General features: G+C 46.4%; 1 protein-coding gene across 1 annotated transcript in view; it reads right to left on the minus strand.

Moving 5' to 3' along the window:
- LOC119446186 (kinesin-like protein unc-104) overlaps positions 1-25391 on the minus strand; it is a 111751-nt gene that overhangs the window by 52911 nt on the left and 33449 nt on the right. The window contains 4 exon segments of the mRNA XM_049663962.1: positions 1926-2091; positions 2717-2796; positions 3439-3521; positions 4187-4348. Of these exon segments, the coding sequence (XP_049519919.1) occupies positions 1926-2091; positions 2717-2796; positions 3439-3521; positions 4187-4286 (429 nt within the window). The 5' untranslated portion in view covers positions 4287-4348.

Genomic DNA, 25391 nt, shown 5'->3' on the forward strand with positions numbered 1-25391 from the left:
CATGCAACCTCAGGAAAAGCCACACAACCATGGAATATCCTGGGATGACAACCTACTGCACAGAGTACAATGTGAATATCACCACTACCCACAAAACAAATCCCTGTGCCCCACTCTAAGGGCATGTTTGTAGCACTTGCCGACTGCCCAGCCTCGCACACAAGCAAGATTGCTTATGCAGGCTGGGCATATAGAAATAATATACGATAAACATCGTTATAAGCTCCACATTCACTGCAGAATTGAGTCCAAATTAAAATTATTGTTCAGTGCGAACACTTGCATGCAAGAACAATCATAATAAACCTCAAAATAAAAGCAAGCCAATAAACTTGAAAAATTACATGCCGCAACCATTAACAAATGCACAGAAATGCATAAACTGCTTTAAGTATATGTTTTACAAGCTAAATGTCATGCTCTGGAGAAGTGTGGTATCGACATTATGTTAGCAGGCTTGGTTTAAGCCAAAGGATTGGAACCTTGGAGGCCATAAGTTTAAAAAACATAAGAACCCACTTTAATAGGCCTGTGCTTTCTCACTGTGCATGCCACTTAAACTGACGCTACTGAAAACCGCCTCTATTAAACAAGAGATGAATAAGAGATGATGCAAAGTACTATTGTGTTGGTTTTACAACATAATAAGCAGTTTGCAAACTGTAAATATTGCTCATAGTACCTTCATGCCATTCTTTTCTGTCACAACACCACAGCATCTCAAAACTTAATTTGCAGGTTAGCGCATGGATTCACACGTAATAGAAGGAACCTAAAATAAATGAGTTACCTTGGCCGAAAACATTATGCCTCTGTCAGACAGTCTGTGTGCTCCAACTCCAAGGATAAATGCCTCTAACACACTAAGAATAAATGCCTTCGATGCCCTACTCTACATCTTCAAGGAAGCCACGACAAAAGAGCGCCAGTGTTCAAAAATGAAAAGACCGAAAGTTGAAAGAATAAACACAAAGGAGCTCGAAGAGAGCAACAATAAGTTTATCAGGACACAGAGGAGCCAAGTAGGCATTCTTAAAGGCACAGAGGGAGACAAGACGCCAAGCAGCAAATGACACTTCCGCAATGGGCACTCAGCCAAGACACCAGTTGGGCAAGAAGCCAGGACGACGGTCGCAAGGCTGTAAAGGTTGAAGGCAGGGCGGGGGAAGGAGCAGAACCGTTTTTGCTTCCCTGCTTCCCATTGTTTCCAACTTCCCTTTCCTTTCCAACTTCCCTTTCCTTTCCTTACTTTTCCGCACGAGTTTAAAGTTCCGTCCACTTGTTTCGTCATCTGTGTGCTACGCTGGCAAATGGAACTTGCAAATGAATCAACGATGGTAACGGTGGCCCAGCTTTTTTTTTTTTTTCTCTCTCTTCAATACAAACCTCTCATGCGTGGTTGAAAATTAGTAGACGGCAGAGAGGGGCACTGTTTGCAAAGTTTTACAAACATTTCCTTTTCTCATTAAAGCATAAGTGCTTATGATTACCTCGTACAATTTAGCTGGACCACGTCAATTATGGCACGTGTCTTCAAGCTTTCTAACGGCGCATGCACCGCCCCCACGGCCAGAGTATAAAAGCACTAGGACAGTCTTCAATGAACATTCTTTTCTGTTACCGATGATGAAGTGCATGCATCAAATGCTTCCTTCAGCTGCAACAGTGGTGACAAGGATGAGATTTCAGTTGGACGCAGCCTATTACTGAGCCCGGTACACTCAGCATACCAAAAAAAACATATTTTGGGCTTTGTGGGGATAATGAGATGCTGGAATCCACCTTCTGCTCCTTTACAAGTGCACCGAAAATGCATGCAATCGTTGCATAATCCAAAATCTCCAGTACAAATGACGCTGCACAACTGAAAACACAGCGTGCAAACCCCATGGTTATGAGTACAGGGAGTCGTCTGCCGTTCTAACCTCAACAGAGTAGAGCATGTCCTCGGATACATCCTCTTTGATTTTGCGGAATAGGTCCTTGCAGATGTGCGGGATGATGCCTTCCTGCCCTTCCTCCTGACGCCCCATCATGGTGTAGCTTTTTCCTGCACCTGTCTGTCCGTAGGCAAAGATGCATACATTGTACCTGCCCAAACGAGAGAAAAAGGAAAAGAGCATGTCTCCATTAAGTTTCCAGAGACACTGTCTGGTGAGAGACGGAAGTCAAAAAGTCATCTGACATTAAAGTACTACAATAAAGATGACAGGTAAGGTAGCCACACTGGTCCACTTACACACATGCACTAGCCCTGCAGCCTGTAGACTGTTCTTTAAACAGCTACAGAATTTTTTATTTACCTTAGTCACCCCAAAATCAATGTTGTGGAGTAAATGTTCCATATGAAGTAAACATTCCGTGTGCACAGTATCTCTGCATTATGTGGTAAGACTGTGCTATAAATAAGCATGGTCTAATTATCACACAAATTAAGTGATGCCCGAACTCCACGATGCTGTCATTAGTAGCCTACTATGCACACTTAACCACATGAAAACACTGCTTCAAATGGCTGCACAAGGAAAGTTATCGCAAGATGGCAAGGTTGGCGAGTTGGTTAAGGCCCATTTTAAAGGTTCTAAACAGCGGAAACAAAACAAGAACAACAGGAATATTGCTATCCCACTTTTTTTATACCTTTGTTCTTATGCTTTAAGATGATGAGGAACTGCTATGAGCATCCTGCCAACCTGCTTGTGAATATTTCTCTTACCCTTCAAAGGAGTGCAAGAGCATCTCTTCTCCAATGTCATCGTAGACTTTGTCTTGGGTAGCGAAGTGAACATCTGTGGGCTGAAAGCAAGAAGTCATAGATTCACATCTAGATCACAGATCCCTTTTCAATGTATGATTCAGGTGACTGACAATAACATAGTATACAGTACAACAGTCTATGAGCTACAAGCTACATTCTGTCTTTTATTTTATTAATTTTTGATCTGCCCTTCAAGGGGAATAATTAAGTTAATAGTGCTGTACATTGCAGATGCAAGCAGGACAACAGTGAATGGGAAATATACTAGAGCATAATAACATTTACATACACACATGACTCTAGTGAAATTGTGTTGCACCCATGATAAACACAATCCTTCTCTCTGGGCAACTATGCAAACCCTTTGCAGAGCTTCTCACCATTAAAGAATATGCATTAAATTAAAAGAATACAAGACATAGTACAAATCTTTTGTCATCTATAAACTGCTATAACGCACTCAATATATTTTGCGTAAGTTTTAAGTGTTCGCTTGCTGTGATGGCATCATCGGTATTAGGCAAACCCATCAAGTTAAAGCATGTTTTTCTGGCCAAATATCTAAAACACATGTTCATGTACATAGAGGGTTTTCATATGTGTTCACCTATGTTTTCAAGCATGCAGCTCTCTGCGTAAGAGGCACAGTGCACAAATAAAAAGGACAGGGGCAAACTTACATCATGGGACCAATATGAATAGTCATAGTTGAAACTTTTTGCAGCTTCCTTGCAACCAGGTGGTGCCTTGGGATTTGTGATTGCTGCAAAACATAGCCCAGTTCTCAATTCCATGCAGTGGCACAAGTGGACAAGTCAACTCATCACATACACTAAAAAAACTGTGCTCACTCACATGCTGAAAAAATTGTTCCAAAATACAGTGTGAACTAAGCGCTGAAAAACACCTAATCAATTCAGGTACCATGGAACAATCACCAAGTGAGTGAAAGCAAAGAAGAGTGTACAGAGAACAGTTTCAGTGTAGCCAGACACAGCAGCTCAAAACATTTTTAGGACAGCAATTTTGCTGTTTCATAACAAATGAAATGGTACTGAGAAGACCTACGAGAACAGTGATGCTAAACGAAAATGATTAAATGAGCCCTTGCTTGACACCTCAGCCTTTTGCAAGTAACTAACTATACTTCTTAGAGTGGCATCACACTCTGCACCACATAGGACAAGACTGTCTGAGAATGGCATGTCGTCAATGGCTGCATCACAGAAAAGCAACAGCAGCTACCAGGATACATACTCTCAGACCGTAGCCTAACAATTGTTGTTGTTCTAGTGTGAAAGACTCACTGAAAAAAAAAAAAAAAGTCATGGACAACGTTGGCCAACAATAAGGAGCCTTATATATAGTACTTTTGAGGCTGCCTAATACTGACAATACAGCACATAGACAACCTGACAGCATATGTACCTGTTGTGTTTCCACTCATAGAAATGATGCACTTGCAGTCCCTGCTTGTCTCGCGGTTGTTGAAGGGCCGCACCCTCACTGCCACTTTCACAGACGACATGGCCACCTCCTCTCAAGAGCAACAAGGGCGAGGAGGTGGGCACAGATGGCTGGGAGCTCGGCCTGCATGAGAGAAACACCAGAGTAAGTAAATGGTTAATGATGGTTAGAGAGCGAAACAAAGGAAGAGGCAGGAAGCTTAACCAGAAAAAAAGTCCGGTTTGCAACCCTACACAGGGAAAAGGGAAAGGGCATTTAAAAATATAGCAAGGTAGACAAAAGGGTATATAAACGGGAATCGGCGCACAAATTTGAACCAGCATATGCACTTTTTACAGTCTACCTCGCAGGCCCATAGACCGCACGGCTGCAAGGGATGCTGTTGTAGAGGTCTCCAGATTCGAAATTTCAGCTGCTTAAGATTCTTTAAAACATGCATCCAAAACTCAGTGTACAAGTGTTGTTGCATTCTACAACAATTGCTGCACGTCATGCTTTCGGTTTCGGCTTCCACAGGTCGCATGCAGTGTCGCATTACAATGCCCCTAATGTCATGCAACAAGAGTGATGAGACATCTGGTGTTGATATCATGGTATTAGGAGTGAAAATGCCTCGCTGGATATGTCTCACAAGTAAGTCTTCACATACATATTTGCATCCTATGTCAATCACAGTAATTAACATTGCATGCCCTGCAACATTGCTGCATTAATTTCTGTACCTTTACTGTGTAAAACCACATGAAATCAGCAAACAACGAAGTCAAGAAAAACACAGGCTAAATTACCTGTTCATTTAAATGAAATATACAAATAATAAGGAAAAGAGAAGTGGAAGTAGATGAAAAGACAACATGCCACTTATGGGAATTAACTTGCTGATGATGTGGGGACAGCAAGTGGTGCAACCAGTGGTGTGGCTAGAAATTTTTTTCAGAGGGAGGGGGGGGGGCAGAGGCATTTACTCGGTGTGCCATCCCCTGGCTATGTCAATGGGTGCAGCATCACTACACGTGATGCGGTAAATGCGGGTTCATTTCCCATCAACGGCAAGTTGTCTTTTTTGCACTTTCATTTCCTTTTTCCTTGTTATTTTTCATTTCCCCTATGCTTTCCTTGGCTTCATTGTTAGTTGGATTCCTTGGTTGTAATTAACTAAAAGTTCACCCCCTAGATTCCTCTTCTGCTTTCTTGCTCATTTTTTGTGCACACAGTGCTGTATTATCAGTTGCACTAGATCTGACACATCAGGAAGCCAAAGCAATGCATGACAATGCTTTTCATTAAAGTTATTCCACCTATGGCTGCAGACAGTGGCGCACCGACTGGGGGGGAATTCGGGGGTTGTAACCCCCCCCCCCCTAAGGCCGACTTAACCCCCCCTTTTGTTTAACCCCTTTTCTTTCCTTACGCATTTGAGTACTGCAACTAAGATGTAAGACGCGCAATCGTCTGCACACTCGCAAAAAGCGCATTTTTTGACAATTTCCCGTGAAGAAATTGAAATTAGTGATGTTTAGATGGTATTGGCAAACTGTGAATCCTGGGTGCGCTACTGGCTGCAGAATATACACATTGGTTGAGTGCGAGAAAAATAAGGGAATCTGAGAAGCTAGATTTTTTCTTAGACACGACCAGATGAAGTAACAGACAATGAAGCTAGGGAAAGCGTAGGGGGAAGTTAACTGTTGCGTCCAATTGAAATGTAGAAACAATAAGGTAAATTGAAATGAAGGTGGGCAAAAAGATAACTTGGACAATATGGTAGTCTTAACGCCGTGAAGTAGAATATGAGGGTTTACTGTCTAGTTGCCTGGTCCTCAGCTCACTTACTACTCGATGCCAATGGTTAAAAAGGGAAGTTCTACATCCGCCGCCTTGACCGTGAGTAGCGCTGGCTAACGCTTTAAGGAATAATCTTTACACATATACAAATACCCAAGAAAATGGATGGGAGCTAAGGTGGCCACCACTGTAGCTTAATTGTTAATTATCACTGCACGCGTAATGCAAAAGATGTGGGTTCGGCTCACTCCTGTGGTAAGTTATCTTTTAGCCCTCATTTATTTCTCTTTAACTTATTATTTATACATTTAAATTAAGCGTAACGACTAACATGTCCTGTGCTTTTGCTGGTTTCATAGCCTGTTACAGCATACGTTAGCAAAGTGCGTGCTATGATTCGCAGTCAGTAGCTGTATCGTTGCGGAGCTGTCTGTGTTACTTCTTTCTCTCCTTTTTTTTCTCAAGACGTCCTTTCTCGCGTGAGCAGAGAGGCGAGTTCGCGGAATAGTGCATCCCTGTGGTTGTGCCGTTGACTCCGATTCCTGTCTCACATTTTCCCTAAACTGTTCAGCGAATGCTTCACGGCTGCCTCATGAATATCTTGTGTATGTTTGCTTTGTTGAGAGCCATAATTCATTATTCATCAAAAGCCTGACAGCTGTTTTGGTAGCTCTAATGTTGGTTCTGGTCAACAAAGATGGTGATTGGTCTCCGTGGTTGCACTCTGGTGGGCTGTAGGGAGTTTGCGTCAGCCGTACCACGATACCAAATTGCAGCAAGTGCTGCCCATCAGTAATTCGGCAATGTGCAAGTAATCATTCATGCAACTAAATGCGAAATAAACCGAATCAGGAAAATGTCTACAAATATTCTATGCACTTGCATCATCTCCCCGGCATGGAAGAAGTGACTACATATATGCTACAGTATATTCAGTACCTATGGGGAAAAAAAAAAAAATGTTTGTGCACCATTAACACTAAAGTGCTGAATATAAAGTAATAAAATATACTTTTTTGTTACAAGATGACAACAATAAAGTGCACCTAATCACCAAGCAACAGTCAAGTCATTTAATTCAAATAACCATACTGGGCTGTCCTTTTTTATTTATTTATTTTTTTGTTCAGTCTCACTCCCATAATTAAAAAAAAAGAAAGAAAAGAAAGTAAGAATTCATCCAAGGTGCTAACACCTGAACGCCACAGAATAGTAAATTTATGACCAGTGCGACTGTAGAGGTTACTTTCAGGGAATACAACAATTGCTCACTAGTTTAACTATGGCCTGCAACAAACTAAAACTGAAATGTACAGGGGCACCACTGCAAAGAAACAGTCATGGCGTTTATTCCGCTCCATATTGTTTGCTCTTATGATAATTAAGAGTTGGTTTCTAGACAGTGCATTACATATGTCCACTGCTTGTGCATGAAAAGAACATATCTGTTGCATTTTCTTAGTTGTGACAGCACAGGTATACTTAAAATACTTAATTTTTGAGAAGTTGGTGGGGGCTATTGAAGGCTCCTTTAATGTGGCTTAACTCTAATGAACAGCACAGGCAAGGAATGCATAAAGAACAATGTCCTGTGAATGCGGTAAATGTGGTAAAAGCAGTATACACAAGCTAGACTTTCTTTTCTGTTTTCAGTTCTGCTTTTATAAACGCTATATTAAAGTCATCGATACAGAACGAAAAGAAGAAAAAATAATAAAATAAAAAAAACAATGTTGAAAAACAACACAAATTTGAGCTACACAAGATGTATTGTATCCAACACAAATTTTCACTGCAGTACAAACTTGCTGAAAGATAGCGGAATGAACTGATAACCAACAAGTACGACGAAAATGTACACGTACAAGACCTCAGAGATCGCACTGTTGATGACACGTGAATGTGTAATTAATGTATGAGTTATAAACATATGCACAAACGTTTGTCAAGGGCCTGCAGAGACAAACCTTCCAAAGTGCTCTAGACCGAACACTCGAAAGAAAGCACCAGAACTAAAAGTAGATGAGCCAGCTCTCATTCTAATTACAAATGTATCACGGCCTTGACGTGTCACTTAATTAAGCAATTTATGGGCAAATGATCGAAAACACTTAAAAGGAACATGGAAGCTAGTTCAAAACGGTGCACCGCACGACATAATATCCTTCGCGAAAGCAGAAACGAAAAATCAAAGCTAGACGGAACAAAATTCAAGCGAGCGAAAGCAAAGACAACCGTATGGAAAAAAGCAGCAAACGCCCCCTTTACTACAAACGGTGCAGAAAATGCGGGATTTTTAAGCCTAAACTTTCGTTAGCTCCTTCACTCGAATTGCCAAATCAGTTGGTTACTAGTACAGCGATACTTATACCACTACGTCGATTCGATTTCGCAAGGCGACTCGGGCACCCGCCGACACATGAGTCATGCGCGACGCGACGACACTGTCAGTGCGTCCCCCCCTGAGAAGCCATTTTTTCTGCATAGCGTGCGAGCGCCGCAGTGAAGGCCGCCATCTTTGAAACAAACGCAACAATAAAAAGAGCGGAGCGTGGGCCGGCGGCGGGATGGCGATAAATGAACGTTCGAGAGGTTCGGTGCCGCTTGGGAAAAGAACAGCACAACGTCGGCTGTTCCAGAAAGATAATCCCGCCCCATTCGAACACGCCGCGAACAAGCGACAACGCAACTGAAAACGCGCAATACGAACGCAGACGCGAAGAGCGTGCGAAACACACAAATGCAGATGACAGGCGGGGCAAAAGAGGACCGCAAATTCAAGGACAGCGTCGCAGACGGGAACGTTACGACGACAGCTTACAAAATGCGGGATAAAAGAGACGTTACGCGCGACGTCGAAAGAAAGGTTCGTGCCTGCCCACGTAACAATAACACCGGTCTCTTCTGGGCGGTTCAATTGCGTATAGGCAAGATCAACCGCGAGAGAAGAAAACACGGTAACACAAGCAGAAGGGCAAGGCACGCCGCGTGTTTAGCGGAGTTCTTACGACGGTCGCTGCAGGGTGAGCCATATGTTTTCACATTACTCGCGGTGACTACTAGAAAAGGGGGCGATATCGACGGCATTGTGCGTTCTATCGAAGTAGCGGCGACGTAGCCGACTTTCGTTGAACCATACCCGGACACAAGGAGGCGTGATCGTCGATTGACCACGGTCCACCTTCAGCGACCCGTTCACAATGATTAGCAAAACATTAAGAAACGGCGCGACGGAAACATATTTTCCCTCTTCATCGAAGCACAAATCGTAAATGAACATCGACTACGAGTCATAAAAACAGGATTCATCGTACCTACTGGCTCTGTGTACACAAGTCAATTAGACTAATTACGACTACCCAGGAGCAAACATAAGCGTAGGCGTAGCTTTCTGTTCGTTCCAAGACTATCACGGAAGGTATACAACGGGAGGCGTGGGAGACATCGCCTCCCTTCAGAACGGAACTGCCGAAGGGTCATATATTTTTATCACTTTAATTCTTTTTGTACGCCCTCTACACAGCGTTCGAGCAAGGTTTTGGGCCAGGAAAAGGCTGGGACGTAAAAAGAGGGCGAGCTGCCGCTAGGCCTAAACCCGGAGCGCTGACTCCGGCGAACGTTTCTATCGATAGGCGCAGCAGACGGCGGTCTGCACGGCACATCTCACAACCGCTGCAGCTTTCTGAAACTGGAATGTGGTTCGGATTTCCCAGATAAGTTGACGTAATAGAAAGCGGCTCCAGAAGCGGCGGCGAGGAAATCAGCACAGGTGTGTATATATATAATAAAAGGAGCAAAACGACCATATAACGGGAGCACTGCAGAGGAGAGCGTATACCCAGCACAGACCTGCGTTCGAAGGCGACGGTGTGCGTCAGGGGCGGTTCAGTGTGGAAGACATGGTGGCAACGACGGCATCCTTTCGGTGCACGAGTGGACGATCGAAATTCGACGACGCCGGGGTGGGGACGACAGACGCAGCGGTGCGGCGACGAGGGTCAAATCCGAATCATCCTTTCTCTTTCGGGGTAGTTGGGAAAAGCAGCGACGTGCTCGCGAAGGCGCGCCTCTCGGCCACAGATGGCGGCAGTCCGGGAGTCAACAGCGCCGGCCCCGAGCGATCCCCAATATGTCTGGCCTCCCTCTCCCTTCCAAGCCCTCCCCCGCTTCCCCAAAGAGGGAGCGTACCCACCTTTTCTTCTCCCCCGAAAAAAGGGACGACGCTTCTGCGCACGAGCACGGAACGAATAGGGCAGACGTTCTCAGTGCGCAACGGAGAGACGGTACTACGGTTCGGTGTGAAATCGCCACACGGCACTTGCGATCTCGATCACGGGGACGCCCGCAAACGTGTGATGTACGTGTTTATCTCCTTTTAGGTTACATCGATAACCTTTCTCTTGCTTGGCGAGAGCGGTTCGATCTTTGTCTCCAGTTCTCGCAGTCGTAGGAATGGCCTCTTTCCTTTAATATACCCCTCGTCAGTTTGTGATGCGATGCGCGTGCGCTATATTCTCTATATGATCCCTTCCTCTGTCTTCTTTTCGTCAGCAAGTGGACGTGTTGTCCTTTTAAGAAAACAGCTGGCAGCTTAACCATCTTAAATAGTTTATTGTTTGCGTGTCGTTTCATATTGGTAATAATTAATAATAGACATTAAATTACGACGTACAAAGCTTGTGGATCGGCGCGCTCCTTGTGTCAATACGAGCACGACGCCTTTACTATTATTTTGGTACCCCTATTACGCTCAATCAGAGCATTTCTATTGTACGTACATTTAGTGAATTCGGGTGCCTCGCGGATTGTACGATAGCCGGAACTCAAATATATATAATAAGTAGTGCCGATCAATGGTTCTTTGTTAGTGGTCACGTAGAAAGAAAGCACGCGCCATTTGGCGCTGATCAAGAAGAGCTGGCGAGAACCAGGCTAACTACAACCACCTGTTATGTGACGGGCCAATCGCAGCTTCAAAACAAGCATTTTTTTTTCAACTTCGCGAAAGCAACCTGATCTAGCTTTATAACCAATCTCATGTTAACTTCTTACGTACAGTAAATAATAAAAGTTAATGTCACCGAGTAGACGAGGCGCGTATCTATTATATGACATCGAAACGTATTCTCTTAGCTGTTACGAATAAAACAGTTTCGATTCTACTGATGCCGAGAAACAAAGAGGAAACGGTTGTAGTTTCGTGAGAAAAAGAGCTAGAAGCTGCTTTACCTGACAAGCCTCGTATACGTTCCTTGTCGATACCAATGAATGAATTTTCAAAACGGCATAAGTTTGTCACGGATACGCGTACAATAGACCGGAGTGACAGTCCTCGTTGGCGTTTTTAAAACGACAGAGTGACAAACCGAACGGGACTCCTCGCACTTTCGGACTACTCGATGTAACGCGAAATCAAAACAAACAAAAAATTCACAGCTACGGGAGGCCCTCCGCTCCCTTCAGCGGTGATCACTGCTCAACCGACGCAAAGGAGATTGAGGGTACACAATAGGGAGAAATAGGGACGTCGGGAGAGAGGGAGCCGTGCGTGACGCCACCCGAAGCCTGACGTCACCGGAAGACGTCGGCGACCGGAAGACGGCACAAGAGCGTCCAATGAGATTGGCGCAGACGGATCAATAAACGTCGCGGGCGGTGTTCGCCGTCTAGTAATACCGCCTTGATTCGTATAGAGCAGCGGTGAGATGCCACGCCGGACATACATATTAAATAAGGCAGCGAGCGAGCGCGTTGTTTCCGAGCGATCTGGGTTCCTTTGATGGATCAGTTGGGGAAGATAAGCGCGATCGGCGTTACGCAGCTACTGTGATACGGGATGCTACTGAGCGGCTTATCGGCTTATGCAAGGCAGATTTACTTGACATGCCAGTGTTCGTAAATACCTTAAGCACCTTGAAAGAGAAGCGATAGGCGTGACACTAAGTGCTGATATACCTTATCGCTTTACAAGAGAGGCCATCCGAATTTCAGTGACAGGCGCGCGAAGATACGCGCGAAGATACGGCGCAATGGAAAGAGACACAGTAGGAGTTACGCGGCGATACGAGATGGCGAGTAACCTTATCGGTTTACATGACAGAAAATCCGTATTCTTCGGCAGGCTGACACGCGTATTCCTGGAGTGCTTGGAGAGATGCGAGATAGGCGTTACGTGGCCGTGAGAGAGATACTGAACAGCTTATCACATTACGGGGTCAGCGATCCAGATTTCCTTCTTGGAAGGATACACGATTGGCGGATGCTGACCAGCTTATCGGGTTACTAGGTAGGCGCTCGAGACTTCTTTGATGCGTCACTGCGCAGCCTGCCTGGCACGATTGAACGAATGCGTCAGTGACGTAGGCTGCAATGACGTAAACTGCGAAGCTTACGGGCTGAGCAGGCGGGAAAGAAAGGTGTTAATCTCGTTAGTTGGCTAAGCGGACAAGTGAGAATTGCAAAGCAAAGCAAATTCTAGAAAACAAGATCTAAGTTGGTCCAAGAGTGTCTGCCAAGTTATATCACTACTTTCGAAAAGCGAAAACACGTCGCGGCTTACGCCACGCGTTGCTGCTCTTAACAATATCACATTGAGAGAAGCTCGAGCTGAAATTACAGTTGACAGGCGTATTGCGTAACTACGTCACGTAGCATTCATGCTAGCTTGCTTATACAATATCATGGTGTCTCTCGGCCCTCAAAGCACGGCAGTGCCACTATTGCTCTCGGCTACATATGGAAGTGCTGCGCTATCTTTTACACCATCTCTGTTCGCTGTCTCCTTGGTTGCACCTTGATGGCGAACAAAGTTCACGGTATAAACGCTGAACCTATATCTATCGGGAAAAAGAAGAAGGGGCCCTACAGAATGAATAGTGGATGTGTCAGGCACTAATCACTCATCAGGCACTGAAAACAAAAAGCGTTTTAAATGCAGCTACGCAGCTAGAATAGCATAATCTCTCTCTCTCTCTCTCTCTCTCTCTCTCTCTCTCTCTCGCGCGCGCGCGTGTGTGTGTGTGTGTGCGTGTGCGTGTGCGTGTGTGTGTGCGTGTGTGTGTGTGTGCGCGCGTGCGTGTGTGTGTGCGTGTGTGTGCGTGTGCGCGCGCGCGCGTGTGTGTGTGTGTGTGTGTGTGTGTGTGTGTGTGTGTGTGTGTGTGTGTGTGTGTGTGTGTGTGTGTGTGTGTGTGTGTGTGTGGCGGCATTACCCTACACACTTACTCATCAAACAACTTTTATATCCTTTTTTTTAACTATATAATATAAACTTCTACATCTATACAGTCTTTCTTGTAACTCCTTTAATTCCAGCTGTAATAACTGTCACTCAAACTTTTCAAAAGGGTAATCGCGAACTATAGAAAAAAAAACTGACTTAATTTAGGGCCAACCCATCGTGCTACGCCCCGCAGCGACTCGGTGGCTACGACGCCTTGCTACTGATAAGCGCCAAAGCGCTTTTCCGCGCGTGTCCTTGCCTCATATGCGCCCGTGTCCTCATTCCTGAGTTTGTTCCCAAGTGTGAATTACCCATCGAGAATATGAGGTTGCGAGATCGAATCCCATCTGCGGCAGCCAAAGAAAGCTTCCCATTGCCTGAACGGGATGCTATACAGTCGAACCTGGATACATCGAACCCGCATATAACGAATTATTGTGTATAACGAACAGCAGTAAAATCTCCTTGACATTTTTTTTCGTTAATTTTTTAAATATTATATATCGAATTACTCATATATAGAACTTCTTTTGTGATCCCCTTCAGATTCGGTATATCCGGGTTCAACTGTATATACAGTTGCTCGGTACCGTGCGTGGTTGTGCTTGTTACTTGAGTATGTTGTGCGCGCGCCCGCACTGCGTATATGAGCGGGTCATTTCACGAATCACTTTCTCTTTGTCATCCTGGGGTAGCACGCTAGGCGTGTATGGCCAAGCAAGACATCCCCAGTGCCCATTGAAAAATGTTTCTCTCTCCATCTATCTCTTACGGGCTTCAGCAAGCAGCGTTTACGAGACACGGCAAAGCACGGCGGACTCTTCGTGTCAAGAGAGCTTATCGAAAACACGCAGCGACTTCGAATGGCGACATGGCACTATCGCGACAGACAAAGAAACACTGAACGTCCAAGCACACTCCGAAACAATACATACACGGATCGCCGCGTCGTGAACGTGTACACACTTCCACGCTCCATTGCAACTCAAACTCTAGTATTCCCTCCCCAACCCTATTTTATCTTATCACCGATTCTCATCAATCTATCAAACTGCACGCGTGAACCGGGGGAAAAATTACAAAGTAGAAAGAGAGATACAGAGAGAGAGATGAAACTGTAGCTAAATTCAGAAGTCGAACGACCTAGTTCTCTGCATTCACCGCCGCACTTTAGATGTAAACTGCGCCATTTCCCCGTTATTTACGGCCGCTCCCTTATCGGTACCTTCCGGCTGTGAAAAAAACAAAAAAAAAAAAAAAACACGCAAAGCAAAGTGTCTGGAGGCTCGTTCGCGTCCCGCACGCACAAACACACAGCATCCAAGACCACACGAGCGACGCAAAGAACTGCTTTCCCACTGCTCTCACATACAGCTTGGGACATTGATACAAGATGAAACGTATACCCGGTGAACTGCGTGTTCGATAAATATAAACAAATAATAAAGCGTGCAGAATGGCGATAGAAGCCAAGCAAGGCGACGGGGTCGCCCTGGAGGAACTGGGTCAGCTGTTACCCGGCGCCCCAGTTCCGTCGTGCGGCGTCGACGTCCTGCGGCGAAGCCACAGGCAGTACAACAAACTGCCGGAATACCCTACTCCCTCTACTACTCCCTGTTTCCCTCATACGCAGCCTCGTTTTTTCCCCTATGGTCTACTTGTATTTTTCTCAATTCCCCATTAACTGGCAGGGGTCCCGGCGCGTTCTCGCGTTCCTCCATCGATCTCCCTATGTCAAAGGCTTTCATTTTAGCAGGGTCAGTTCGGGAGCGTACAATACAAGGGAGGCCCTAGCTAGGCAGTCACGCTCATTATAATTTCGCTCAACGTTCAAACCGCTACATTCGTCTAAGCGTAACTTTACCAGGTCAGGCAGTACTGCAGTTCAATTATGCGTCGTACAGTGCAGCATGATTAACAGCTATGGTATTCCATCGTTCCTTTCTTTCCTTGAAAGTGTCCGTCGTGGTGGCTCGGTGGCTATGGCGTTGTGCTTCCTGAGCACGAGGTCTCGAGTTCGATTCCCTGCCACGGCGGCTACGCTTCGATGCGGTCAGAATGGGGAAGAAAATAACGCTCGTGTGCTGTGTTTTTGGTGCACATTAAAAAAATTCGGGGTAGTCAGAATTAAATCGGAAAGCCCTACGGCTCTTCTCACAGCTCGTGTGTCGCTTTGGGACGTTAAAATCAATAAGCCAATCAATCAATAAATCAATCAACCAATCAATGAAATCTATCTTTAAAAGCGATACCTAAACTTCAGCTGTATCACTCTATAAGGTGCGCGCAACGCTGAAGCCCGTAGAAAAAACTTCCAGCTCGGCGTTCGTCACTACACAAGAGTATGCAGCACTACGGTGACACGGCATTACCATGACGGCGGCCAGAAGAAACCGAACCAATAACTTGACTGGTACGCTGGGTCTAGAACTGATAGGTTTTCCGTAGTACAGATCACCCAAAAGCTACTCAGAGCTTTACAGAGCTCTAGAAGCTCTTCTAGAGAATTCGCAGATACGGAACACGCTAGAGAAAGATCTGAGCAACAACCAAAAGCTCAATTACATCAGAATACAGGGCACACTGCAATGAAACGCGGATGATACCGTCAAATAAGAAAAAAAAATGCTCAAATTTCCACACTTTCTTTTTTTTTAAATTCCAACGCGCAGCGACACCCATAAGCTAATGACCAGCGGAGATCGAACACAGACACCAGAGGTCGCGAAAACAGTCAAGTACAACAAGGTCAATGCACATTCACGAACCACAGAGACAGAGCGAAGTCCCAGCCGAGCCGCAGCCTGTGTCCCCGATGTCTATGGGCCTGCATGACAAACTGACAACGGCGCGTTTGTTTTACGTTTCTTTGCATCCTTTTTTCAAGCCACATTTCTCACCATTTTCCGTGCAGTGTCGCCAAGGGGCAACCCCCAACCCCACTTCGTTAACCTACCTGCTTTTATACAACCCCTTTATCTCGCAAGGCCTCACAAACAAAAGGGAAGAAAAAAAAAACAAGCCAAACTAGGTCGCTATGATTCACCAGCTCATTGTTATCACTTATTTTTCGCCGCGAACTCGTCACCTGTTTTCTTATCATTTAGCTTGCACGTTCTACTACACGCATGGGGCACGATTTACCGGCCAGCAATGCATTCGGTTTCGTAAGGCGCACTTTTGCCGCGAAAATGATCGAACGGTGCGCTGGGGGCGAATATCCTAAACGCGACAGTTACGCAACAAGCCGAGTCGAGTAGCACGTTTCCCAATAGAGGACGGCAATTAGGGGGCTTCAACGTCACACAGAACGAAGAGACCCGTTAGGCAACGGTGTGAGGCGGCACAATATACCCCCGCCCGTAAAAAATAAACGAAAAAAAGAAGAAGAAAAAAGAAGCAAGTGGACAGAACGTGTCCGATGAAACACTGCTCCCTGCCCGATGGGCACAAAATAGACCCCAACCTCGAAACTTTGCTCGCGCGTCACAACTCCGGCCGAATAGAGAGAAGAAAAGAAAAGGTGGGGAACGAAGTGGATGGAGGGGGGAGATAATGAAAAAAAAATGAGGACTGACGTCGAGACCAGCTTCAGCACGTCTCACCATCCCCCTCCAGTTGCTTGCGACACGCACCTCCCGAAGGCTGCTCCTTGCAAGCAGCTTCTCCCACGTTGCCAGTCACAGCCAGGCAAAGCACGCTTTACAGGGGGGACAGCCTCCTAATGCCGCGCAACGACCGCGGAACGGCGGGACGTTGACACTGCGTGAGCGGCGCAGAGCGGAACGCTGATGGCATTTATGCGCCGAAAAGGCAACGAGGTTACGGATCAAGGGTGATTACTTGCAGCTCCGTGTTACGGCCTGTTTTAGCTTAGTGCAAGACCCGAGAAACGCCAACCAGCAACATTTTCTCGGCTGTTGACGACAGTGGAAGACAATGAGTATATAAAGAAGACGACGCGCCCAATTTCATTAGGACACTGAGCGCAGCTCTTGCGTCTGTTGAGCGCCAGTGTAGAAGCCTTACGGTACGTTGCGCATGCGCAGTACTACTCCAAGTTTGTTGTGGGACGGAGAATAACAACGTGTCTGGCTAGATGCACCAAAGCGCGCGCGACGTCCGACATGCGCGGTGACACGGCTATAAAGCTTTAGTATTGCGTGCAGCAGCGTTTTAGTTGTAGTCGTTAGCCTGCTGCACAGGCCAGTGCAGAGGCGAGCGGGTAGGGCTTTAAAGTCACGCCCGCGCAGCTGCGACTGCGAATTTTCTTAATTTGTCTGCAGATTACCGCAGACAAAAGAAGGCTTTTCGTTCACTTTTTCAAGTAGCGGAGTGTTGTAAACAATGCACGCAACGTTAGAGACTTATTTTATTAGTAACTGTTATTCAGCGCCGTACAATACGAGTAGCTTATTCGTTGCGTAGTGGCGAGCTTCAAGATGCCACGCACACCGATGACCTGACCTAGCCAGAAATTAATTTCGTGGAGTGTTTTTCTCCTGCGGCGGATTTTTATGGGCATTTTTCGGTCGCTTGTAGCCTGCTTCTTATAGTTTTTACAGTGATCAATATAATTTCGGGAAGATGGGGGTGGGATGGAATTCTGCCCTCACTCCCCTTCCCTTCTGACACACCTTTTCCCGTTCCGGCTATGCCACTGCCACAGAGGGCAGCCTACGTTGCTTCCACGCCGTCAGTGGCTGCTGTCTTATGCATCAGGTGATGTCAATACGTAATACCATCTGTCGCCATGCACCAGCTGCAAGCCGGAAATATATTAACCTTAAGCAATTAGCAGGACGGCCAACTCTTGCGCCACGGTGCCGTCTGTGAGTGCATACTTGATAACGAGTTGATGTCGCCTAGTGAAGGCGTCGCATACTGTAATTATTTCCCGATTCTTTGTACATAGCGTTGTTTCGTTCCCCTATTCTTTCTAATTTTTCTCACTCATTATACACATATGACTCGTGCTTCGTGCTTTGAGCACTTTCGTAATGCCCATATTTCGTTCCTACATAAATACGGTACCAGCTGCTTTACAGTCCCCGCTCGTATGTGTCTGGTGACACGTCTCGTCCTTGGCGTACTCTTTCTTTGCCACCGTCTGTTGCCTACGGCTGAAGCATTATGCGATACAGCGCGACCTTCGGCAAGGACAATGCGGACCGATCGGTACACCTCTCAAACTTTACAATACGCGCAGTTTGCCGAACGCTTCCGACTGTATTTGAACTACCCTGCATATTGCCGAGCATCACTGTAGATCTCTTGTACGCTTCGTTCTTTCTTCTAACACATTTATAACGATTTTTTGGAAGATGAACGAATTAGCTCTAAATCTGCGCGTTCCCCTATAGCACCTCTTCTAATTACTGACAATTTGCAAGGGCATTAGTTGTAATCAAGGCCGACATTAGGGGTGCGCGACCAGGGCGGTCGCCCAGGGCGCTATCAATAGGGTAGCACCACCGCGCGTCCCTATGATATATATATATATATATATATATATATATATATATATATATATATATATATATATATTGCTTTCTTAGTTAGTTGACAGCGCCCGACACGAGGCTATATGCTCGATCACAGCCGGTGTTCGCCCAAGGCGCTTCATGGTGTAAGACCGGCCCTGGTTCTTATTATGCGTGAAGTCTCATCCCCATTTCAATTCATTACAAAAACTGCTGTTAAATGTATTAAATTAATTTATGATAAAGAAAAGCAATTAATTACAATTCTGCACGAGTCCCTATCTCAATTCCAATTATCAACAACGATATCTGTCAAGGACCATGATGAATAAAGTAATGTATTTTAATTCGGGAACTCCTGTCCTCGTTCCAAACCTGTACAGCGATATCTAGCTGTTAAGGGTATTGAATGAAAGAATGAACGAATGACTTAATTAACAAATCCTAATTTTAATTCTGCCATCCTTTACGATGCGTAACGTGTGAACCGTCTCGCCAACAAGCTGGCTACTGCTTTACTGGGCAGCGCTTAACACTTTCCAGAGTGCATCGAAACAATCGATTCGTGGGTGTCACGCGATGTCTGCACAACGGTTGAGTCTGCCCCCCACCCCCGGCTGTCAATGCAGACGGAGCGCGAAGAGGAAACAGCCAATACGAAATGAGCGCCGTAAAACCAGGCGCCGTGCGAGAAGCCGCGAGTCCGTGAGAGACTGACGGCTTCGGGGAACACGGGCCGGCATCGCGGGGCTGCCGTCCTTGCCCTGCGGCTTCGCTGGCCACGTGGCCTTGGCCCCGATTTTGCCGCCGCTCGGGTGTCGAAGGCAATTAAGATATACCGCTGCATGCGAGGCTCACGTCCCGGCACAAATGAACAAGATACTTTGGAGACAAGAAGGTGGCATCGGAATCGATTTCCGCTCACAAATGCTTTTATTTAACTTTAATTACTTTAACTTAGTCTTACTTCGGCCACTTCTTTATGGAGACGAACAAAGGAGATAAACTAGACGAGCGCCAGTATCAACTTTTTTTTTTTTCCCTCACCAGAGATGAACTCTATGCAAAGACGAAGCGTCTACGCGGAGCATAAGAGAGAGAGAGAGAGAGAGGTTCGCGAGCATTAACTTTGCGGCACGTGGCCAACAAACTCACTTTCGGAGCTACAGAGGCACGCGTGAACGTCACTGATGCGTGCCGCTTTCATTTCATAGCCATCAAAATATCCCTAGTAAGCGTTTTAGCATATAGATGTATTACTTATCGCTTTACTCACGTGCTCTTAGTAAAGCAATGGCTCGGACTAGTTAGTAATATGCACACAGATTTCAAGGAAAGATCGCGAACAACTAAAGACTTGGACTAGATAGAGACTTTTATAGAGTGTCGACATACTCGTAAATTTCGGTACTGTTAGATACCTTCAAACCCTCGCCGATCGTGTACGCCTGGTAACAAAGGGTTGGAATGTACGTGCGGCATCCGACAACGCTCGTGGGCTTCAACGCGTGTCGCACATGTCGTCACCGTATCGGGCAGACGAGTCCAGTCGATGGCGGCTCTTTTTTGCAGGAAATCGTTCAAAACAATTGACAGTAACTTAAGTATCCTGACGTGACTTGAATGCGAAAGCATTATGACTTCTCTATAATTAATTGGTTGCGTCCATGATACGTGACGTCATACATTGTCATGAGCTCCTTCACAAATCTACCTTAATCAACCTTGCTCTAATGTGTACCAACCTTAATCCACCTTAACCCACTTACTATTCCACCTTCATTCAGCTTTACTTCTCCTCAATTCACTTTACTCCACCTTAAGTCATCTAGCTCTAACTTACTCTGTATTGCTACTGACGTCATACAAGACGTTGATGACGTCACGTTAATTTTTGGTACGACTCGTTGCGGCACAACAACGCCGGCTTTTTCGACACGTGGGACATACAACGCTTTCGCATTAATATATGCATAGCCTACAGCTGCATTCTGACCGGTACCTGTTCTCAGGGGCGGCGTCAGGATTTTCCTGTTCGGGGTGCAGAGCACGATTCTCCATTTTCATTAGGAGTGCAGGAGGTCACTCCATCACGTGGCACTCCATCGTAGTGGCAGGAAAGCGGGGGGGAGTAGGTGGAATACTGGCAACTCCCAACCTCCATTTAGAGCCACCCCTGCAGGCTTCGTCAAATTATAGTCTTAATTAAATGACAATGAATAAGTTAAATGACGATGAATGATCCTTCCGTGGCAGTAGTCCCATCTGTCACGTGTCCTCTGTGATATCCAATCAAATTTTCTTTAATTAAGTAACAATCCTCCATTGTTTTTATTGCCGCCTCACAGGCGGTTTAAGCGGTTAATTCGACGCTCGACCAGGAACTAAAAAAATCAAACTCTGGGGTTTTGCTTGCCAAAACCACGATATGATTATGAGGCACGTCGTAGTGGGGGGCTCCGGATTAATGTTGACCACATGGAGCTCTTCAACGAGCACACAATGCACGGTACACGGAGGCCTTCGCATTTCGCCCCCACCTAAATGCGGCCACCGAGCCCGGTATTTGATCTCGCTCGATCATGAATGAAGCATGAAAGTATACGGCACAGAAACGCGAGTACTTCTGAACGTGCTAGTATTCGTGTACACGATGCGACATTGACGAGCGACCAAATGCTGAACGTGCGTAAGGAACAACCGTTTGTAATGAAATACGAACCGCGCCGGCAAGTTCGCACGACTGCTCGTATATAGAAGTGCAAAGGCGTTTATTCGGGTTCTTGCATAGTTTTCCGCGTCGCTTTCCTCTTAACGTATAGTGTACGAAGCGTGCGCTACTGAGTGCGTCAGATCGAGGTCCATCGCAGGCAGAACATTGGGCACTTCGAAGGTCGTGAGTGATAAGAGTGAAGAGAAGTACATCTCCCAAACTCCCGAGCTTCCGGGGCAACTAAAATTCCACAGGGGTCCCGGTACACGACGCCGTATTCGACGGATACAGTCACGTTCGCGGCGGTTCGGAAACTCTTGACTGAGGTTCGTTGTCTTTGCGCTATGCAGAGCACACACACCAACGGAAACGAGAAGAACCCCTATACTAGGAAGGAAAACACAAGCAGCGTTTACATAAATGCGACAGCATCACGTCGAATTTTATTTAGCACACCGCTGGTAATTACTATGCGACAGCGTTTACACGTGGTGCATTCGCCTTCGTCCGAAACGAGCCGGAACCTAATTCCGACGACTTGCGTTCCCCACAGTGAGTGGGGGAAAGCATACGGCGGGAAGCCGTCTCTCTCTCTCTCTCTCAGTGCCATACGCCATCGTTTGCACCGCTATAGAGACGACTCGAACTATACCCTCTCCTGTCGCATCAATGCGATTCGCCTTCCTATATCGCATTACCGCCATTTATTTGAACGCGATGTGCTAGAAATGCGACGCGACGCGTCGTTTGTCACATTCGTGTATAAACGCCGCGACAAGCTGTCACGAAAAGCGCCTCTTCGTATCTGTCAGCGGTTCTTTTTCTTTTCCTTTTTCTTTCCTGAGCGTGTGTCTCTCGTCCGCGTTATTGCTGGTGCTGCACACTGCGATAAAACAATGGACGCGCACTAACCATAGTCCAATTCTCGTCGCTCTGTTCTTGACAAAGGCTGTGCGATTCGTTCTGTTCCGAGAAACGAAACACGTGTGGCGCCCGATCCAGAAGTATACGCGGCAACCGCCGCAGAGCACCGACGTGAGAAAAGAAAATAATAATAATAACGAAGCGCCCATACGGCTTTCGCGAGCTTGCGACACTGAGCGCGACATCCCGCACATTTCCACGGATGCATTGGCCAATGATTATTATTCTGCGACCAAATCGAATCGCACTTGAAGAATAACGCCGTGGAGGGCTCGCGACCGCGCCGTGCGGGCAATAATAATAATAATAATAATAAAAAACAATGGTTGTTTACGGCGAGACCGTTTCACGTTGCTCCGCGCCAGTCACGCGTGGGCAGACCAAGGGAAAGATGCCGCGCCTGACTCCGCGGACGTACCACCCTGCTGAAAAAACACTTTCTTTTTGTCCGTTCCACCTGCTTCCTTTCACGTTTTGTGTTCTTTTCAGGCTTCTCTTGTTTCACGAACCCTTTCGTCGTGAAAACAAAAGTTTCCACGTGTAACGGCACCTTAGTCCTTTCTTTTCTTCACTTTTCTACATTCTCCTCAAAGGCCACTTATGTCCGCAAATTTCAGAGAGAGAGAAAGGTCAGAGATGAACTTGAACAATAAGAAAATAGCCGTTGCGGGACACAAACGTTAAAGAAGAGAGAGAGAGATACGATTTTCCTCTTAGCCCTAATTGCGCCCGATATTGTACAGTAAACAAGATCATATATGGCCACTTAGAAGGCTCCGTTAGAGCATTTATAAGGCGCCCTAGCTGACGAATACCTCTCACGTAAGTTATGTTTTACTTAAGTATACATGCAGATTATGGACATGAAACCTTCAGTGTGACACGGACAAAGACGATGGGTCCGCACATTTATTTATTCCGATTTATTCCTTCATCTCCATTAATTTAAAAGAGAATAAACTTTCTTGCCGAGGCGGGATTCGAAGCTGCGTATACCCCTGGTCCCAAGGCGAGCGTAGGAACCACTAGGCTATACAGCCACGCTTGCAGAACTATGCATTTATGCGAACCATATGATTGCGTTCGAGCGTCGTCGTCTTCGTCCACAGCTGGCGCGTTCGCACGCTCGTGCTCTGCGAGGTGAAGATGGATGGAGAAACCTTTATTTCGTCAAAAAGCATGTGCGGACGATTCCGTGTTAGATGGCCACCAACCCATGGTTGACGGCGACCTGGGTGGCCCACTCCACGACGCTGGTCTTTACGACCGGGTCTGAGCTGGCCAACACGGCCTCCCACTGCTCGAGAGAAGAATCACGCATAATATCCGCCGGTGGCGACACTACGCTACATTCACATATGATGTGGTCATAGGTTGCCAGTTCCTGGCACCATCTGCGTTCCGGCTTAATCTCCTCCGGGTATATTTTGCTCAACACGTACGGATTCGGAAAAGATCTAGTCTGCAACCTTCTCCATATACATTCCTGCACCTTGGTCAACTTCTTGTCTGGGGGCGGATAAATCCTCCTCTCCAGTTTATAATGGTTTGTAATGTCGTGAAAGGACACCAGCCCATCTCTCGTGGACCTCCCTGGAACGAGGTGTTGCGCGCTATGAGAGCGAGAGAGAGAGACACCTTCACGGAGCGGGTCTGCTGGAACGCGTTGTCGGCATTGCAACGCGGTGTCGCTGTTGCAAGCTGCGCTATGCAACGCGCAGTGACGGCCGTAAGTCCGAGACGCGCGAAAAAGAATGATCATCATCATGAGTCATAAGCTGAAAAGTTCGCGCGCACTTCCACAAAATGCTGGGCTACGATCGCCCAGCTTCGCTGTTTCAAGCGTTGCGCGGCCGAGTACGAATTTAAGCGTTTTTTTTTTTTTTTTTTTTCACGTAGCGGTCCTTCTTTTGCATGTCATAGAGCACATATTCCATTATTTTGGACTACTCGACTCTTTGCCAATCCCCCAGAGTGTGTGCGTGCCATTGACACATATAGGGCTCTACATATACTATATCCAAGCTGCAGTCGAGAGCTTTGTCGTCGACGGCGTTGCGCTGCAGAGCTCGAGGTCACGGATTCGATCCCGGCAGCGACGGCCGCATTTCGATGGAGGCAGAATGCAAAAAATAAAAAAAAAAGCACTCGCGTATTTACATTTAGGTGCACGTTAAAGACGCCTAGGTGGCAAAAATTAATCCGGAGTCCCCCACTATACGGCGTGCCTAATAGCCAGATTCATGGTTCTGGCACGTAAAACCCCTGAGTGTTGGCTATGAAAAAAACAATAGCCGCAAAGGAGCCGTTAGTCACTGTTACATGATCGAAGCGCTAAATTGGAGACGAGCTCGCAAAATGCGCCGCGTCCATTCATCGCTTCGGAACGGCTTTATCGACTCGTCGAGGCGCAGAGGACGAGGACTAGGCGAACGCCTTTCTGCGTCCGAAAAGATAAAAAATGGAGGGAGAGAAAAGGAAAAAAAAAAAAAAGACGCCGAGTTGTTCGAATAGCAAATATCGAGAGTGACACGGGAATAACGAGAACGCGCGAAGCAAGCGTAGCAAGGACTGCGGTGGCAATTTTCGATTCGCTTTCACGTTGGAGGAGTGTAGTTGACAGGCAGGCAGGCAGGCGAAATCAATTCGTTGTGCACGCTGCGGCAAGCGACGCACACGCAGGGACGCAAACGGCACGTGAAGCCGGTTTCGACACTTGAGCAAACAAGAGTTTCGCATCCCATTTCTATCAGCATGGCACGCGGTGAGGCGGTCACGCTATACATGTAAGCGCACATGTCTGTACAATGGGCGTTGCACCTTTCACCGCGGTTCAGCATGCGCCCGCTTGTACCCGGAATTCGACGGCACCTATATTGCATGCGTGACAGTAATTAATCGGCGTGAAGCCCAGAAATATATGTAGAAAAAAAAAAAAGAAAGGCGCGAAAAGTTTTCAGCGGTTCGAACGACTTCCTTTCGTGTTTTCTAGGGGTTGCTATTTCCGTTGTCAAGCCTCGTTCCACGGTCGCCGAGGCATTT

Source organism: Dermacentor silvarum, chromosome 3 (genome assembly GCF_013339745.2).
Source record: "Dermacentor silvarum isolate Dsil-2018 chromosome 3, BIME_Dsil_1.4, whole genome shotgun sequence".
Lineage (NCBI taxonomy): Eukaryota > Metazoa > Arthropoda > Arachnida > Ixodida > Ixodidae > Dermacentor > Dermacentor silvarum.